The sequence below is a fragment of the Schistocerca serialis genome, chromosome 6 (assembly GCF_023864345.2).
Source record: "Schistocerca serialis cubense isolate TAMUIC-IGC-003099 chromosome 6, iqSchSeri2.2, whole genome shotgun sequence".
Classification (NCBI taxonomy): domain Eukaryota; kingdom Metazoa; phylum Arthropoda; class Insecta; order Orthoptera; family Acrididae; genus Schistocerca; species Schistocerca serialis.
This window is the reverse complement of record NC_064643.1, coordinates 273,279,337-273,300,331: the sequence shown is the minus strand read 5'-3', so window position 1 is coordinate 273,300,331 and position 20,995 is coordinate 273,279,337. Positions and strand designations below refer to the sequence as shown.

At 39.6% G+C, this 20,995-nt stretch overlaps 1 protein-coding gene across 1 annotated transcript in view; it reads left to right on the top strand.

The window, feature by feature from the left end:
• LOC126483618 (spatacsin) overlaps positions 1 to 20,995 on the top strand; it is a 410,710-nt gene that overhangs the window by 363,160 nt on the left and 26,555 nt on the right. The window contains exon 32 of the mRNA XM_050106663.1: positions 6,215 to 6,475. Coding sequence (XP_049962620.1) covers positions 6,215 to 6,475 — 261 coding nt within the window. The remainder of the gene's footprint in view (positions 1 to 6,214; positions 6,476 to 20,995) is intronic.

The window sequence follows — 20,995 nt, the reverse complement described above, 5'->3', positions numbered from 1 at the left end:
TTGCCAAACACACAAATTAATAAACAATTTGTTTGGGAAGAGAGCCATTATAGAGATACAGTTTATCTCCATCAGCACTACTGTGTCCACCACATTTGAAGATGAGTTACACACCAATGCAACGTGACCTTTCTTTCAACACTTGCTGCAAACAGCCCAACACTTAGGGCATGGAACATGCTTGTATTGGATGAAGCTGTATGGGCAAGACGGAAGGGGGCCATGCGGCTGCTGTTGTGACACAGCCTGTTGCTGCTGTGGCCATAAACGGTGCTGCCCCATGTGACGCTGAGTCAAAGGGTGTACTGATGCCATAGCTACCACATCATCCTGAACACTTGCAGCGTGCCTAACAGGGGTTGACTGACCAATTTTCAGTACCTGTCCCCATGCAGCAATCTGATCGCCTGCGGCCCGTGATACTTCAGAGGATTGTACTATATCTGTAACCATCAGATTCTCACATTGAAGTGCTTTTTCATGGACTTCCCTTATGTGTGGTCAGACAAATAATATCGTGCGCTATGTAATCAGTGTAAGATTTGTAATGGGTACTAGTGACAAATTGTCAATAGCGGCTCAACCCATGTAATTCTGAAGCCCAGGCTTTGTAAGTTTGGTTTGGGCATTTCTGACAATGGTAAAATTCTATGTGCATTGCAATGATATGCATTCTGTCACAATAACAGATTGAGAGAAGCTTGCACATTTCATCAAATGATAAGCTGGCTGGGTCTTGCAAATGCACAAGTTGGCACAACAACTGATAAATGCGTGGCAAAAACCAGGAAAGGAAAAAAAGCAAGCCCTACACAGGTTTGTATCACCCACGCAAAAAACCGGAAATGCTGGTGTAACCATGTCTTGTAGGTGTTCTAATCTTCAGCTGATTCATCATATGACATAAATGACAATTGTTTCACTGACGGGAGAGTAACCTGCCTTGAACATACAGAGGCAACCTGACTGAGAGTTGTGGTGAAAACGTGTTGTCATTCTGTGAATGGTTGCTGCTGGTCAGTGATACATTGCATTATTTCTTTCATTGAAATGTTTGCCAGGTAACTGAGCACTGAGACTAACACACACAGGAAACATAACCCTCACTCGTCACCAAGTTTGCTATAGCAAGAACAAACACGATTTGTGGAACATAGTACTTTATAGAGCAACACATAAGATACAGGTTGTGCATAGCATGGAGCATATTGTCTGGACAACAGTAAGAAAGGGTACAGAATAGGCCAAACATTCGTTTGCAATCGTTTAAATGATACTGTTTCTTTGGTGGCTCACTAGAGTGTGCTAAGGGGCCCACCCAAGTGGCTCCTGTAAGTGGGCCTGTGAACTATATACAGTAGATGCATGATCTATGAAATCATGCATGTCGTGAGTGAAGGTACATCACTACATTTATAGCATTTGTAGATTTAGAGAAAACTTTTGACTGTGGTGACTGGAATACACTGTTTGAAATTATGAAGGTAGGAGGGATATACTACAAGGGGCAAAACTCATACAGAAACCAAACAGCAGTTATAAGAGTTGAACAAAATTCAGTAATGTTGAGAAGGGAGTTAGACAGTGTTTAAATATACCCCTGATGTTATTTACTCTGTATGTTGAGTAAGTTGGGAAGGAAACCAAGAAGAAATCTGGAAAGAGAATTAAAGTTCACGGAGAAAAAATCAAAATGTTGGTGGGTGGTGACAATTTTGTAATTTTTTCAGAGATGGCAAAGGACTTGGAAGAGCAGTTGAGCAGAATGGATAGTGTCTTTAAAAGAGGTTATAAGATGAGCATAAACTAAAGTGACAAATTGAAATGGAATGTAATCAAATTGGATTGGATGATGCTAAGGGAATTAGATCGGGGAATTGAGATAATAAAAGTAGTAAATGAGTTTTGTGATTTGGGCAGCAATATAACTGGTGATTACCAAAGTAGAGAGGATATAAATGCGGACTGGCAATATCAAGGAAAGCATTTCTGAAAAATATAATTTTTTGAACATTAAATGTAAATTTAATTGTTAGGAAGGCTGTTCTGAAAGACAGTATTTGTCTGGAGTGTATGACAGTTATATGTGATGTTTTTGATGTGTGAACTGCTACATTGTTTTGGTATCTTTACTGCAATATATAAATCTTGTAATTAATGTAGTATTTTTCTCTATAGATAATAGCAAATTTGGAAATAACTTTTACTTAAGGATTTTTTGTTGTCCTATTATGCAAAAATTCACACATATTATACACCAGTTATGCAACTGACAGTCTACGGTACATGTTAAAAACAGTAACATACAATAATGAACAATCAGGAAGATACTTTATGTGTTGTGAACAGTGGTAATGGGAATTAAGCTTCGCGCATGAAATAAATAAAGGAAAACATTGACTGGCAGCAGCAAATGTTATTTTATTTTAAACAAAGAAAACCTTGTTTTTGCACTCACACTATTTTACAAACTATTTTTAATGAGTTAAATAAAAGAAACAGATATACAGGGTGTACACAATAATTGTTTATAATGTAAATTGTAAGACATTTCCAGGGGCAGATGTGGACTCTGACCACAATCTATTGGTTATGACCTGTAGATTAAAACTGAAGAAGCTGCAAAAAGGTGGGAATTTAAGGAGATGGGATCTGGATAAACTAAAAGAACCGGAGGTTGTACAGAGATTCAGGGAGAGCATAAGGGAGCAATTGACAGGAATGGGGGAAATAAATACAGTAGAAGAAGAATGGGTAGCTTTGAGGGATGAAGTAGTGAAGGCAGCAGAGGATCAAGTAGGTAAAAAGACGAGGGCTAGTAGAAATCCTTGGATAACAGAAGAAATATTGAATTTAATTGATGAAAGGAGGAAATATAAAAATGCAGTAAGGGAAACAGGCAAAAAGGAATACAAACGTCTCAAAAATGAGATCGACAGGAAGTGCAAAATGGCTAAGCAGGGATGGCTAGAGGACAAACGTAAGGATGTAGAGGCCTATCTCACTAGGGGTAAGATAGATACCGCCTACAGGAAAATTAAAGAGACCTTTGGAGATAAGAGAACGACTTGTATGAATATCAAGAGCTTAGATGGAAACCCAGTTCTAAGCAAAGAAGGGAAAGCAGAAAGGTGGAAGGAGTATATAGAGGGTCTATACAAGGGCGATGTACTTGAGGACAATATTATGGAAATGGAAGAGGATGTAGATGAAGATGAAATGGGAGATATGATACTGCGTGAAGAGTTTGACAGAGCACTGAAAGACCTGAGTCGAAACAAGGCCCCCGGAGTAGACAATATTCCATTGGAACTACTGACGGCCGTGGGAGAGCCAGTCCTGACAAAACTCTACCATCTGGTGAGCAAGATGTATGAAACAGGCGAAATACCCTCAGACTTCAAGAAGAATATAATAATTCCAATCCCAAAGAAAGCAGGTGTTGACAGATGTGAAAATTACCGAACTATCAGCTTAATAAGTCACAGCTGCAAAATACTAACACGAATTCTTTACAGACGAATGGAAAAACTAGTAGAAGCCAACCTCGGGGAAGATCAGTTTGGATTCCGTAGAAACACTGGAACACGTGAGGCAATACTGACCTTACGACTTATCTTAGAAGAAAGATTAAGGAAAGGCAAACCTACGTTTCTAGCATTTGTAGACTTAGAGAAAGCTTTTGACAATGTTGACTGGAATACTCTCTTTCAAATTCTAAAGGTGGCAGGGGTAAAATACAGGGAGCGAAAGGCTATTTACAATTTGTACAGAAACCAGATTGCAGTTATAAGAGTCGAGGGACATGAAAGGGAAGCAGTGGTTGGGAAGGGAGTAAGACAGGGTTGTAGCCTCTCCCCGATGTTGTTCAATCTGTATATTGAGCAAGCAGTAAAGGAAACAAAAGAAAAATTCGGAGTAGGTATTAAAATTCATGGAGAAGAAATAAAAACTTTGAGGTTCGCCGATGACATTGTAATTCTGTCAGAGACAGCAAAGGACTTGGAAGAGCAGTTGAATGGAATGGACAGTGTCTTGAAAGGAGGATATAAGATGAACATCAACAAAAGCAAAACAAGGATAATGGAATGTAGTCTAATTAAGTCGGGTGATGCTGAGGGAATTAGATTAGGAAATGAGGCACTTAAAGTAGTAAAGGAGTTTTCCTATTTGGGGAGCAAAATAACTGACGATGGTCGATGTAGAGAGGATATAAAATGTAGGCTGGCAATGGCAAGGAAGGCGTTTCTGAAGAAGAGAAATTTGTTAACATCGAGTATAGATTTAAGTGTCAGGAAGTCATTTCTGAAAGTATTTGTATGGAGTGTAGCCATGTATGGAAGTGAAACATGGACGGTAAATAGTTTGGACAAGAAGAGAATAGAAGCTTTCGAAATGTGGTGCTACAGAAGAATGCTGAAGATTAGATGGGTAGATCACATAACTAATGAGGAAGTATTGAATAGGATTGGGGAGAAGAGAAGTTTGTGGCACAACTTGACCAGAAGAAGGGATCGGTTGGTAGGACATGTTCTGAGGCATCAAGGGATCACCAATTTAGTATTGGAGGGCAGCGTGGAGGGTAAAAATCGTAGAGGGAGACCAAGAGATGAATACACTAAGCAGATTCAGAAGGATGTAGGTTGCAGTAGGTACTGGGAGATGAAAAAGCTTGCACAGGATAGAGTAGCATGGAGAGCTGCAGCAAACCAGTCTCAGGACTGAAGACCACAACAACAATGTACCCCAGTGGTTAAGAGGGAGTCATGATGAACAATTTGATATAGGACACTTGTGGTTGAGAAACTATCTCTAATTGGCTGACAAAAACCACTTAAGGTGCAATGCATGTGCATTGCACAAGATTTTCAATATTCTTTCACTCTCATCATGCATGTTGTTATTCCTAAAGAAGAAATGAATAGTGTTTTTTTTGTGGGAAATTCAATTAAGTTTTGAGGCTATGGTTTTTGAGTTATTCAGTAAAAACATAAAAAATGATCTTCAAATGCACTCCCACCCCACATGGATCCCCCCACTTGTCAGAATTTTTAGTATGTTGTCATGGCACTTTCTGCTACCACTGTGAAAATAGCTTTGTTTGATCTTCATTGGCTGTGCAGTTATGCTACCAGGTTTATAGTGGAGTTACATTTTGTGAATTTTTACAGCATAAATTTAATGATTGAAACATTTTGTTTGGCCTTCATACCACAAAACTACTGTGTATGCAAGGTCCAAGTTTCGACCATGAACAACACACTAAATATCCCAACCAGTAGGGGATGCTTGTGGACATGAGGATGAATTTTGCATCTGAGTTCTTTTAGTCTTTTTATTAACTGGTGTTACCTATATTTATCCAATATTTTATTTATTTTTTATTTCCTGTCCATGTGATAATGATAAAGGTAAGCAAAGAAGGGGACTAATTTGCAACATACTCTGTTAGAACCTAACAGGAATTCTGTCATGGCCTTATGCCTAATTTATTCTCAGTGGTTTACATTCCTTTGCAATAATAAGGATGTATCATTTCAGAATTAAACTTTCATTGTGTAGTATACATGCTGGTGTGGAAATTCATGACATTGAAACTTTATGTCTGTCTTCGGCTCAAATTTGAACCCATTCACAGCAAAGCCTGCCCCTATGAGAAAACAATGGGAATGCTCAGAGAACTTGAAGGATAATGTCTGAAATGAAAGTAACATTATTCAAGTTGTGCAAATTTAGAAAAGCAGTATGTGAAGAAGACTGATTCTGCTGCATCTATCATGTACCTCTTGCAGGGACTTTAACTGTGAGAAGTGAGAAATTAGAGTGCACTTCAAAGAATACAGACAGTAGTTTATCCCTTTTATGCACTGTTTGTATGTAGACACTGATAATCAGTGGAAAGAGTAAAAGTAACCAGTAAAAGTAACCACTCACTGTAGAGAGTTGAGTCATTGAGCAGTAGATAGGCACTTAAACAAAATTTAAGTTGTAGCTATGCTTTCAGACAGTGCCCTTGCTTAAGAGTTCACACACACACACACACAAACACACACACACACACATACATGTGCGCGTGCGCACATGCACATGCAGAGCATCTTGTCTCTGTACCCAACTGGCTCTAATTTAACCCTCTCAAAATAACTGAGGTAGTTATCATTGTCAATCAGTGAATAATCTATGGAATATCACAAATGAGCTTTCTTTTATTTAGGTCCGTGGTTTAAAGGTGGCCCTACTGGATTTCTTGCGACAGTTCTGTCCTCAAGATAAGGATCTCTTCCGTCTGGTTGTTCTCCATTTTAGTATGTTTGGAGATGCTGCAAATTTGTGGGAAGCTGATGCTGATGAAGCCATAAGTAGTGCGCTGACCTCAGCGGACGAGAACAGGCAATTACCTAATACAAGTGATGTTAAACAGTTGCTTCAGAAAGCTGTAATTAATTATAGTGATGCAGCACGGTATTACTTGAAGGTAAGGTTACCAGACTTGTGAAAACAAATTCATTTCCTTACATTTGACAATAACTGCACAATAAATGTTATTGCTAGAGTACTGTGCATCAATAATTTTCAAAATGTTTCACTGATTTACTCCATTGGATTCAGCTGGCACAATTTAGCCATAAAGGTGTGCGTTACTCCTAAATTCTTTACATACTACAGAGACTTACCATTACCATATGATTAATGCAATATATTCATAAATGAGAAACACAAACCATAGATGCTTCACAGTAGTGAAGTGAATAGTGTAGAACAACTGGAGTTTGTGTTTCTCAGTTATAAACATCAAGTTGTTCTATCAAATATGAAGTTGGTTAATAGTATCAAAGGAAAATTCAATTGAGAAACCTAATCAATATGATAAGGAATTGCTGGCCCTGTGCTTACCTCCAGGATGCAAAATGTTCAGTGCTGCCAATAGACACACATAAAAGTAAAGATGATGACATTGTCCTCAGTTTTGTACTATTAATTCCTTCTTCAGGGAGGAGACGAATGGAGAGGAGAAAGTTAGAAAGGAAAGGCAGGTCATTCAGACCCCAGAATGAGAGGGACACACCTGTAATGGATCATTAAACCAGCAGATGTTGCACAGTGGGACGAAACTGCTAGACTGAGTGAGGTGATACAGCGGTTAGCACACTGAACTCGCATTCGGGAGGACAATGGTTCAAACTGGTCCCCTGCCATTTAGATTTAGTTCTTCCACGATTTCCCTAAATCCCTGTAGGCAAATGCCATGATGGTTCCTTTGAAATGGCACAGCTGATTTCCCTCTACATCCTTGACATGATCTTAGCTTGTGCTCCATCTCTAATGACCTCCATGTCAGTGGGACATTAAGCCCAATCTTTCCTTAATCTGCCAATACCACTCCTTCTTGCTGCAACCATCTTGCTTGATAACGTGCACAAACCCTACAAATTCTGTGCACAATGTGCATATCTAAACTTACAAAACTTACAAATAAAAATTAGCTGTATATTTGGTGATCTTCATTTGTGAGTACTATAAATATTATACAACATATCACTTCACTTTAGTGGTATGTTACACCTGTCTATTGGCGCGGTACTAAACATTCTGCCTCCTGAAGATAAGAACAGACCAGAAATTCTGTCTAATATTTATTAGTTTTCTCAATGAGATCTGAAGATATTCAACCAGTCATTGAGAGAAGAATTCATTCATTCATTCATTCATTCATTCATTCATCCATTCATTCATCCATCCATCCATCATACATCATGTGCTACAGATCTCCCACCAAGAGGGAGAACCTTCCAGGATGTATAGTGAGCCAAGGTATACATTAACAAAAGACAAGGAAGAATGTAATATACATTATGCTTGGAAGTTAGATATAGCAAGGGAGTATATATTAATATGTTTCATAAATTATCTATAGATTGGAAAAACAGAATTGGATGACTCAACAACTGAATGTTTGAGTAGAGTAGGAAGTGAGGGGTCTCTCTCTCTCTCTCTCTCTTTCATAAAAATGTCCTCTCTTTTCAAATAACATGCACTTGTAATACAGTCCGAAAAGTTCTTATGTACTATGACTATTGATGATCAAAGGTTGTACATTTAAGTAAAGTCTTTGTGTGAGAAAACTCAACAGGAATCCACAGTTATTAAATAACCAGTGAATTTGCAACAAGGGCTATAGAATAGTGGTGGTTCTAAATAGTTATAAAGACTATGTCATATTACATACGGTAAGATGGTTTAAGGTAGATGAAAGCAGTAATAATGTTCTTAGTTCCAGTTGTAATTTGTACATGTAATACACTTAAATCAAAAGGGAATGTGATGTATTTAACACCTTCAAAAATTCTTTAGTTGTAGATGGTTAATGTCAGTACAAGCCGGGTAGACTGTTGTTCGATGATTTAATCATGCATATATCTCAACATGGTGGAACTGAACTACTCGAAAAGTCTTTCTTGCAATTAGTGATAAACTTTCTTGAATGCAGTCACAGAAGAAATAGCAAAGAAATGTAACAGCGTGTGAGAATTCATGTCACAACTTAATGTTAATTCACCAGGAATAGTATATTCAAGTTATCCTGTAACTATGCAGTAAAAACTAAAAACTAAACTATGCACATGATGCATACAAAATAACAGTACATAATAGCAGATGATTGCTAAATCAGCCCCCTCAGTGGAAGAGGAGCGTTATCCAAAAAGCAGCTGGAAAATGGTGCATGCCACTGTGGGAATCGCTGGTGATGGAGGCAGTACTGGTGGCATTGGTGTTGGTGACCAGGCAGCTGTTAAATGAGGCTGGAGCCTTGTAAATTCTGATGAGAGTGCTTCCTGAAATATGTATGCTGGCTTGACCCTGACAATGTAAATCGTGATTGTTTCCTGTTAATCAAAATGTCAGGTGCTTTTTCTCCCCTTGTGAGTACGCAATGTGGGCCTGTGTATAGAGGTTGTAAAGATAGTTTGATGTCCTCTGTGCGTGACATGGGAACAGGTATTGAGATCCTGAGGCACAAAAGTAGAGGCTGTTCCACATGTGGAAGGCTGGTTGAAGTGGATCAGGATCATGCGGTCTCTGAGTTGATGTATGAAATCAGGCTGATCTTGATCTGGCGATGGCAGAGTATTCAAGTTCACAAATTCTCCTGGTAGACACAACACCTCACTGTACACTAGCTCAACCGATGAAGCATCTAAGTTTATAAGTGTTCCTGAGGCCCAGTAGCACCATGGTAAGGGCCTTAGTCCACCCAGTGTCATGGCTCATCAGTGCTGCTTTAAGTGAGTGGTTTTATGTCTCAGTTACCTTTATGGTGGCTGGGTCATAGCTCATCATTTTGTGGTGGATTGTGCCACAAAATTTAGCAAATTAGGTGAATAGATGGCACTGAAATTGTCGCCATGGTCTGTCATGCTGTGCAGTGCAAAGCCAAATCATAATGCTCAGTGTGATACAAAAGCGGTAGGTAAAGTTTCCGCTGAAATATTGTTGGCCGGTGCAGCTTCTGGCCAGTAGGTTAAATGGTCTATCACCGTGAGTAGATAAAATTGGCCATTGAATGATGGTAATGGCCCATCATCGTTGATGTGGGCATGAGTGAAGCAGGTGGTTGTGCTTGAAAAGTTCCCTACAGGTGTGTGCATATGTCAGTGAGTCTTGCTGTACTGACATTTAATGCAAATCCTCACCCATACATGGCAGTCTTTTTGCATCCCTGATCATACATAACAATTTGTCACCAGGTGTACGCCAGGGTGACTCAGTTCATCTAAAGTCACATGTATGTTTCTTCTGAATGCAACTGGTAGGAAGGCATGAGATTTTGAAGTTGACATGTCATAATACAGTTTAACGTCAGTTCCAGGAATCTCAGTTAGCTGCAACTCTAATGTGGTGATGCTGCTGTTACTAGTTCCTGTTGCTCCTGGTCTGTTTGTTGTGCTTCAGCAAATGTAGTGTAATTGATTGTGCTGGAGATGCTGCTGACCCAAGAGATGATTGGGCACCACATTCTTACTACCAGAAATGGGTTGAACATTGGTGCTAAACTGTAAGATGAACATGAGCTGGTCATGCTACCTTGGGAAACAATTCATGTTGTTCTGATGAAAGGCATAGGTCAGCAGTTTGTGATCAGTATACATGATAAAATCTTTGGGTATCAGCTGAGGCCTGAAGCTTTTAATTGCCTTGTACATGGCTAGAAGTCTCTGGTCATATGTACTCCATTTCCATTGCGAGGGTGACAGATTGCATGAAAAGAATGCTAGTGGTTGCAATGCTTCATTGCAATGTTGCTGTTGCATTGCACAAACTGCCATCTGTCTAGCATCAACTACCAGTGCCAATGGTGCATTAGGCTCAGGGTGTGTGATGCTCTTTTTGGTTTCTTCAGATTCTGAGGTCATACTATCAGTTCATGTTATGTGTGAGTTGCCCTTAGTCTTTGGGCCAGAATGTGCTGCAGTTAATCGCTCTTGAAGCTCAGCCAAATGTGGCATGTGGCGTTGGTAGAAATTTAACATGCCCAGGAATCAACACAGTTCTTGGCGGTGCTCGGCCGTGTGATCTGCAAGATAATGTCCGCCCTCTCAGATAGTGGTGGTGATCCTCCTGATGATATTCTGTGTCTCAAGAAATCCACTTATGCCTTGCCAAATATACATCTTTCTGTGTTGAGAACAATCCCATGTCATTCCAGCCATTTGAACACTTCTACTAAATGTTAACGATGCTGCTCAGATGAGGCCAAAAAATTCAGAATGTCATCAGGATGGGTGGAGCAAAAAGACAGACCTTATAGCACTGAGTCAATAAACCTTTGCAATGTTTATGTGGCATTCTGGAGACCAAATGTCTTAAACATGCTCTCAAATAGTCCAAAAGGTGTAATTATATGTCTTCAGGATAGCCTGTGCCACCATGAGTATCTGCATGTATACTTTAATACAGTCTAGTACACTGAAGATATCGGCACTACTCAACATGTAATTGTAATCACACAACAAATGGCACAGGGTATCTGTCTGGTATCGTTCTGGTCTTAAAAGCTCTCTTTTACCACTTTCAGTGCTGTTTGGGAGGATTTGCACATCTCATTGAAACTGAGGATTTTGCGGGCACTAGTGTAGCTACTAGTAGGGCCATTCAAGCTACACAGGCCTCAGCAGATGAGCCTGACAAAGACTTTCCCACACCTTGCTGACCATCCAACAAGAATGCCATGTCCTTGGACCAAAAAGTGGCATCCTCACTAATGTACTCTGGGACTGTGGGCTAACAATCTGCATCCCTTAACACTTTGAGTGCCGGCCATTTATGCAAATCTACTTACCCAATTACCAGCTCATTTTCTCCTTCACTCAGTGTCAGAAATTTTTATAGGACTTTTTCCCTCTGGTGCAGATTCAATAATAATCATAAATATGTTTTTGTCTCAGACAGGAATAAAGATTATTATTTCCTCTTTGAATACATGTCACTTATTGTGCCTGCTTTGTAACCTTTCATCAGCACAATCAAAACTAAAGAAGATGTTTTTATGTAGGAAAAAAATTGGTTTTGCATCTTATAGGATATTTATTTTTTAAAAATTGCAGAATTTATGTACTCGTATACAGAGATAATGACTGTCTTGCATGTTTTCTCCTACTGTCATGTGACATCTGCAAATGCTTCAGCAATTCTGAGGGTCCTGTAGCAGCAACTGGCATTGTGCTTTCACTTTCAGTGCTCGATTCTGAAGTAGTATGTGTATGATGAATGAATGTAAGTGACATTTAGCATAAGTGCAAAAAAAAAAAAAAATGAGATAAGGAAATGTTGCAATAAGTGATTTCATCTGAGAACTTGTGCAGGAAATATAAGTGAAAAATTTAAAAGATTACAGCAATTGTCTTACCCAATATAGATTCAGCATAAGTTGGATCTTCATCTGTGTCATTGCTGTCAAAAATATCACTCAGATAATCTTCCAATTCATAAAGTATGTGGAAAATCCCAGCATCACTCAGTGGGCCACCACTTGACATATTGCTTCAAATAAGAATACCCTCATATTGGTGTCTCATAGTCGACTGCCACATTAGCTTGTTTCGCAATGCCAAAAGCTTTGTTGTGTGTTCAAGTGGCAGAAATGTGTACTACAAGTATTTGTCTGCCTTCTGAGAACTGCTGGACCAGTAATATTACACGTAGGAGCTAGGAGCTGAATGAAGAAGTCTGCCCTTAATATTTTGAGTGTGGAAGTTCTTGCTATGATGCAGCGAACGGGGTGGCCGAGCGGTTCTAGGCGCTACAGTCTGGAACCGCACGACCGCTACGGTCGCAGGTTCGAATCCTGCCTTGGGCATGGATGTGTGTGACGTCCTTAGGTTAGTTAGGTTTAAGTAGTTCTAAGTTCTAGGGGTCTGATGACCTCAGCAGTTAAGTCCCCTAGTGCTCAGAGCCATTTGAACCATTTTGATGCAGCAAACAAATATTATGGGTATGGAATTCTTTGCACTGCTAACAGCAACATACTATTATGTGCATAACACTCTTAAGTGTTAAACCAAACTGACGAACTTCAAGAAGAAAACCAATACAGGCAATAGGGTGACAACTTTAGAATGGAGGTGGATAATGGAAATTGGGTCTTGGAATTTACAAATCCTCTACAAGAGTGGTAAACAATAACAAGCTGTACCAGAGTTTAACAGTTATAAGCTAGACAGTATGCAAATGAGTGAAGTTGATGCAACCAGACTACCATAGGAGATGACTTTTCTCTATTCAGGTAAACCAAATGAAGATGATGGTCACATGAATGGCACTGGCATTATGCTAAACAAAATGGTGGAGAGTAATCTGCTGGACTGGAAACCAATATCTGATAGAATTATAACAGTGTGGGTTAAATGTCAGTGCAGAATGTAACTGTTGTCTGCAAATACAGTTTATTTATGCATATAATATAATGGTTAATTACAGTGAAATAATCATAATTGTAAAACTGCTAAGCACTTCTATATCAATACTTCATTTTTAGCTCAGAGGCAACATGAAGAATCAAAGGGTTTACACTGCACCTATAAACTGTATAGCAGATGATTCACTGTTCACATGACTGTCCACGCCAGTCCCCTCCAAGTATCAACGGCATTTGGGATTGAAAGCTACACAGTGCCCAATACAAGTTGAGTAGCAGTTCCCCTGAAGACATGGGTGGTGGTGGTGGTGACGGTGATGGTGATGGTGGTGGAAGATTAGGTGTGTCCTGTGTCCTCATAGAACTACATGTAGGATGTACCTCAGTGGTAGCTGGAATGAAGGCTGGCTTGAGTCTGTCAGTGGAGATTATGATGGAAGAGCCATTGATATCGACATTGAATGTTTTGTTGTGGCATGCAAAGGCCATGTATTGACCATCATATGGTGGTTGAACAAATACCACCCAGTCTTTCTCATTGTTTTCCCAAAAAAATGTCTTCTTCACCAGTTATACAGTAACCTGTACTCCCAGATGAGAGAGGCTGTGAAGAGATGAAATTGTTTTATTACAAAAATCAGCCATAACAAATGGTTACACTTGTGGCATTGATACATTGCAGTATAGCACTATATTTGACCTCGGCATTCATACACATCACAGATGTAAGCCTGACCATGCTTCTTGCTCTTCATGCTCTTAAGCTTGCTGTATCCGTCATGGGCATTGGCAAGTGCTATGAATTTAAATTCCTTCACGATGGCATCAGTATGCGATAGTGTGTGTGCTAATCTATTCTGCCCATCATCAACACACTGAATGTCCATAAAAAATTTTTGCAGTGAATTCCAGATGTTGTCAATGGCACGGTAAATGCCGTGTCTGGCTTCTTATTGAAAGCAAACGCAACTGGCTTATGGTCTGTAAGAAACATAAAATGTCTTCATTCAAGGTTTCACGTGAACTTTTTGATTGAAGCACTTGTTCCGTAGAGCTCATGGTCTTAAGTTGGCCAATTTGCTTGTGAAGCTGATAATTTCTTGTAAAGAAAGCTAGAGAATGCCATCTTTTGCACATGTTGTCACAACAAGGCACCAGTTGCAGTTGATGATGTGTCTACCATAACAGAGATAAGTGCATCAGGAAGAGGATGAGTGAACAATGCGGCCTATGAAATAGCAATTTTGCTTTGACCAAGGATGCTTTCTTTTTATCAATTCGGTGTAGTGGGTCTCCAGTTTTAGGCAAACCTTTTAGCATTTCATTGAGAAGTGATGCCAACAGTGCATGATTGTGCACAAAAGTCTGTAAAAAATTGTTAAGTCCAAGAAATGGCATAAGTCTCATATTGGAGTGGGCTAGGGAAACTGGAAAATAGCTTCTACTCTGTCTTGAGATGGCAGTATTCCTTGTGGATTTATAAGATATCCTAAAAATTTTGTTTCCATTGCTCTGCAGACATATTTTTGCGGGTTAATCACAAAGTCATGTTCTCATAGTGTAGTGAATAGTTTCTGTAAATGAGCAAGAAATTCTGCCTCACTAGGCGATATTACAAGCAGACATAATAGACATAATAGAACTCTAATCTATAATTATGTCATCTATGAAGCACTGGAAAATCTGGCAGCATTGTAGAGTCCAAACGTATTCACACAAATTGACAAAGACTGAATGGAGTGCAAACAACAGTTCTCAGCATATCTTCCAGTTCAATTGGTATATGGTAAGAAGATAGACAAGGTTGATCATGGAAAATACAGTCTTACCATTTACTGTTTGGATATGTGGCAGAGGATAATGATCAGTTATCATTCTTGCATTAAGTTGCAATAGTCACCATATGGGCACCACCCATTACTCTTCTAAGAAACTGTGTGGAGTAGAGAGGCCCAGCTACTATTTGAAGAGCGACAGATACCTTGTGCTAACTCTTGCTTTGTGGTCTTTAGTATTTCCAAATGCAGAGAGTGAGGCAGTGCACGATGTGGCAGTCCTAGTGTGGTTGCAGTGCAATGTACTGTTGAGTGTGGTATGGTGCGAGAGAAGGCAATGGACAGGTGATTTCAGGGAACTGATGAACCAGGTCATTATATGGAGAATCACCTGCAGTCAGTTTGATGTCAACATGTTTGGTATTCCCGCCTGGGTTGGGGATTTTCTCTGCCCGGGGACCGGGTGTTTGTGTTGTCCTCATCATTTCATCATCATCCTCATCATTCGTGACAGTGGCTAGGTTGGACTGAAAAAAATTGGAACTGTGAAAATATTGGGACTTTGTGTGGGCACTGATCACCATGCAATTGAGTGTGTGGGCTTTCAAATAGAAAATGAAATGAGGTGGCCCTCAACTACATACTCTCCGACTCAACATTGCAATATTAAAAGTTTTGGCTGGTTTCGTTGTCTAGGGGCTGGGATATGTAGTTGCCACATTGCAGGCCAAATACTGCTGAGTCTACAGTATACAATAAGAATACGCACGTAAATCAAATGGCCGAAGGTTTCTATCACTCGGCAATTTTGAATTATGAATGTGACATATACATTTATGAATGAAAAATTGCAATTAAATAAAATCTGCAGCTACTAGTTTAATGACTTTAAATGATGAGTACGATAGTAGAAGTACTTTTCAGAATGTGGTATATTTCTGCAAAACACTTATTGGTGTCGATGGTCCAGCAATTAAATAAAATATAAGTTGAATAACAGGGAAACAATAGATTCCTACTGCACATTATTAACTATGAACAACAACATAGCTCATGAAATATTCACTTCTAAGTGCACACTACATCTTCACTGTAGAAGCCACAGAAATCTCCCAAGTGCACAAGTCGACACTCCGAAGTATTTCTATCTGCTGCAACCATGCCCAAAGCAGTCCACTCTCCAAGTCCTTTCCCCAACTGTGCGTCCATCGCACCATCGCGTCCAGCACTTCCGTGTCCTGTGTCATATTCTCCAGCACTTTTCACCGAACTCGCTTCCATCCAGTCTCCCCATTCACGAGCGTTGTGATTGGCTATAGTGCTCGCACCATGTCTTCATGCCATCACACCCACACAATGAAACACATTCGAAGTACTGGATTTACATTTAAATAACTTGAAATTATATAAATATTCCTACGGCTGGACCATAAACACGCTCTAATACACATTATTAGATACATAAACAAATTAAATAAACATATCTCAAAGGAACAGAACAAAAGTAGGCCAGTAGCCTAATGTCTCTGTGCTTTCTAAAACACAGTAAATATTTCACCAATTTCTTCATGAATAGTGTATATCAGATATAAACAAAGACATAGATGAATAAATATATTTATAAGCTTGCTTCTACCGTTTTTTCGTGTAACTATGGAGTACTTATGGCCTGACGCGATCAACAGTAATCGGCCACTTTTACCTCCAATAACTCATGTACTATTCAAGTTACATGCCTGTAATTTATACCAAGTTAGGTTTACACTAATAGTTTTCTAAAGACATGTTTTTCGACAAAATCGGATGAAGCTTTTTGATTTTGGAAATTCATTGCTGGGTATTACTTGTATAATTTACCGTCAGATACTAAACTTTAAACTAATAAAGATATTGATAATCTAATTACACCATCAAAATCTTCGTGCAAATAATAGTAATTTACATGTTTCTTTTTGGGGTACTATTATTCATCTGGCTACTATTAAATTCTGTACGAACTGTGAAATGTCTGCCATTTAGGTTTCACAAAGTCCGCCATCTTTGGCCCTCCCAGCACACAGCGTCACCAAGGAATTCCCAGCCACGTACTCAAAGGACCACGTGCTCTGGCTGTTGTGAGGCACCACGTGGGTGCTAACAAGCTTGGCCCTGCTGCGTGGTCTGAGTGGTGGCCACCAACTCTCAACTTAGAATATTTCCAGGGCACCGCAACTCGCCCGTTACCTCTCACACCTCCACTTATTAACCTTCTGGCTTGCCAGAATGTTCAGAAGTAGCACCATTCAGTTCATATAAGTACATATAAAACAAATTTCAAAGAACAGAATTAAATGATTAAAACGCCAGACCAATAGTGTTTACAAGATTTTTGTAGTGGCCTGGGAGCAGCATGAATTTCGAAATAAACTTAAACTAACACAAATTATCAATGGAACAGCATATTAATTAAATGCCTGCATTTCAGTTATGCGTAAACAAGTATGAATTTTGAAATAAACTTAAACTAACACAAATTATGAATGAAACAGTATATTAAATAAATGCCTGCATGCAATTTTTTTTTTGGACAAGAAATAAAAATTTTAAAATGCACTTTCACTTATGTGCAGTTTTGTAAGCACTTCTTGAGCCACTCATTCAACACTAAGGCTCCTTCTTGCACTAATTTTTTCTTTCGCACTACACATGCTCACACGGATTTTAGCATGAAGTATTGATCAACTGACATCAGTCTTTTGACCAAGTGCCTCACAGAAATCGTGTCTGCCTCTGAATTCCAAACCTCACAGTGTATTGTGACAAATATGTCTACAATGAAAGCCAAAAGTAGAAACCCGTCAACAAACCATTTCCCAAAACCAACCAGGATCCTCGCTAAAGATTCTCTCCAGCGGAAAACGATACTTTAGGAACAAAGTCACAAGGCAAACAACTGAATCACAGTAAGCTCAAATTCCCACAAGTTCTATTTAATTGATTTAAATCCATCCTTCGTACCTCCACGCACCAAAATTGCGTGCTCATACAATTACAATTTTAATACTCTTCAAATTGACCGCTAAATTCTTTGCCACACTCTTATACAAAGCATAAATCAGTATATATTTTACAAAAACCCACGAGGTCACTGACCTCCACGCATCGTCAGTGCCTAAAATTCCCCCTTTTGCACACATAGAGTGCCACAAGAAACCAACAAATTACTAATGAATTCCCAAGCAAACATAAATTGTCCCTCCAAACTTACTACCACTAATTACAGATTAGAACAGCTTTTCACTTCTGCCCTTTCTCTACATACCCTTAGAAATTTTAAACTTCTCTCATTTCCACATGTGCGGCAGCAACGACTGTAACATTCTACTGTACCAACACCAATAAGTCTCACTAGAATCACACTCGTCCTTCGTATACCAATTTGTACGAACATCATTACACAAACTATCCCCACCCATACCATTTACTTCAGCCCTCTATGAATTTTCTGTTACTTCTTCCACGCATTTCGCCGATTCACTACCCACAGCATGCACAACTTTACTGTTTTTCCCCTCCAAAATATCGACACTTGCAGCTTCAACAAAATTACACATCAATTCACTGTTAAACACTTTATCTTCCTGAAATAATACATCGATGCCTTAGCCATCATCACCATAAATATTCATCTCAGCAACCTTATCTGCTGGTACACCATTTAACTCACTACATTAGTTCACCTCAGAAATCTTACTTTCCTCCATCGACAAATTAACTTTACGTGAATCGTACACAACTTAATCCTCCGCCGCTACATTACACAAATTACTGCTACCTTGTCGTACAATTTTTGGACTTCCAGAGTTGCTACATTCCACTGTGAGGCCGCCGCGACTCTGGACCTCCATGGAGTGACGTCATCAGCCTCACTGTGTTTGCTCCATGGCGGCCCGTTACTTGCCGCGTCAACGAAAGTCCGCGCAGGTTGCTGGCTCGGTGTTTGAATGATCTGCACATGTAAAAACCAAATACTTCTGCAGTATTTATGCACATAACTAACAAATCCTAACCCGCAACTCAATTTTGTCATTTAATTAGAATTTGTGCTATGCCAGGGGAGATAGATGGCACATGCAACAGACCACTTGTCGTCTGTTACACCACACTTGCAGCTGGCGAGACCAAAGCTACTCCGCCTTCACTAACATCAACACTTTTCACCAACTCACAAATGCTTGCTACTACAACACCTTCCTTACTGCAATTGCTACTGTTTGCTAATAACTCTTCAGAACTCTCCACACAATTTGCTTTCACAAAATTTGTGGTGTCACAGCCAGACACCACACTTGCTAGGTGGTAGCCTTTAAATCGGCCGTGGTCCGTTAGTATACGTCGGACCCACGTGTTGCCACTGTCTGTGATTGCAGACCGAGCGCCGCCACACGGCAGGTCTAGAGAGACGTCCTAGCACTCGCCCCAGTTGTACAGCCGACTTTGCTAGCGATGGTTCACTGACAAATTACGCTCTCATTTGCCGAGACGATAGTTAGCATAGCCTTCAGCTATGTCATTTGCTACGACCTAGCAAGGCGCCATTATCAACTGCTATTTATCTTGTGATGCATGTACCGTCAGACCGATGTTCACCAATTATGGATTAAAGTTAAGTATTCCCGCAGCTACGTACGTTCTTTGCTACTATAACTTCCTTTACCTGTTCCAGACCTCACGCCAGCCTGCGTGAGCTTAAACGCGTGCCTTTCGGCTTCACCTCATAGTGACTTGGCTGTCTTGCCAAGTCACAACAAAATTCATCTCCTCTTTAACTTCTTTTTGAATCATTGAATCTTTTCATTTGTCACCATTCACACACTCATTCATTACACATTCATAACTTACATCATTCCCCGCAAATTTATTCTCATTACTTTTACTTAAATCTCTCACAATCTATGCTTCCGCTGTTCGCGCCTGCTTTTATTGAAGTAGCTTTCCTCTGTAACATATTCCATATTACATATTTGTTGCCTTTCTCCAAACCTATCAACATTTCTACCATTACCATTATCTCTAGTCCTATTCATCACTTGTTTAGATTGCCATCCCCAGACCTGAGATGTGGCGAACATCAGTTTCCCGACCGGTTGTTACGCGATTGCACTTCGTGTGAATTTCTCCCGTCAAATCTGCGTTTTTTACTCGGATCCCTTTCACAGAAGCTATCACTCCTGTTCATTCTTAAACCATTCTGCTCATTCCAGCTACTATTTCTCTCAGAATTTCTTTGATTTCTCTCATAACTATTATTTTGGTGGTGATTATTTGAAATCCCGTTTTGATAACTACCACCCGGTTTGCTCTGAGGTTTGAACTTCAAAGCCCTCTCTAATTTTTCCACAAATTCTAGAAATTCGTCCATGGAATCACATGGACTATGGACAAGATCCCACTGCCGTAATCGCCTTTTTAACATGGCGATTTCTGTTAAAACCCCCAAGGGATGTTTCACATGCATAAGCTTGCCAAGTTCGCACTTGCAAAAATCACTTATCATCCCATTACCACACCTGTAACTCAGTTCGTTTAAAAATTCATTTTGGATCTGTGTCTGTTTTGCCTTGCTCCAAGTTTTATTCAAAAAACACTTTTAGAACTCTTCGTACGATTCACACGAACTACGTTTAACATTTGCCCAAGACTGAGGGTCTTCCCCCAAATGCCATTTAATGTATTTTATTTTGGCTTTATCCGACGTGTCGTGAACAAAACCATCCCTACGAGCAGCCAAGTAATTTACTAGGTGATATCTCCTGTCATCTGTTTTACAGGTCATAGATGCGGTATTTCCTCAAGGGATATTTACAACCGCCGTGGTCTGTTGGGAGGCTAAGGAATTTAAATCACTTTATACCTGTTGCAATTGTTTTTTAAATTCATTTTCACTAGTGACACTGGACTCTATTTTATCTTTAATTATGCTCACTTCTTCCCCCCCCCCCCCCACCCCCCCCCCCCCACCCCTCACCTACGCAATTGGCAATGTCACTAATTGCTAAATTTATATCTCTTTTATGAGAATCTTGCACTTTTATACGGTCGCCGGTCGCCTACCTTGCCCCCAAGTTCCGTCTGTATCTTATCCATTTTTTCCCCAAGATCTATTTCCGCAGATTCGATTTTAGATTTTACTATTACAACTTCATCTGTAATTTTCCACATATCCACTTGGACACATTTTAATTTATCATCAATCACTTTTTCAAGGTTACCCATAATTTTTTCAACTTCCTCTTTCACAGCGGAACCTATTTTAGTTCGCATTGCA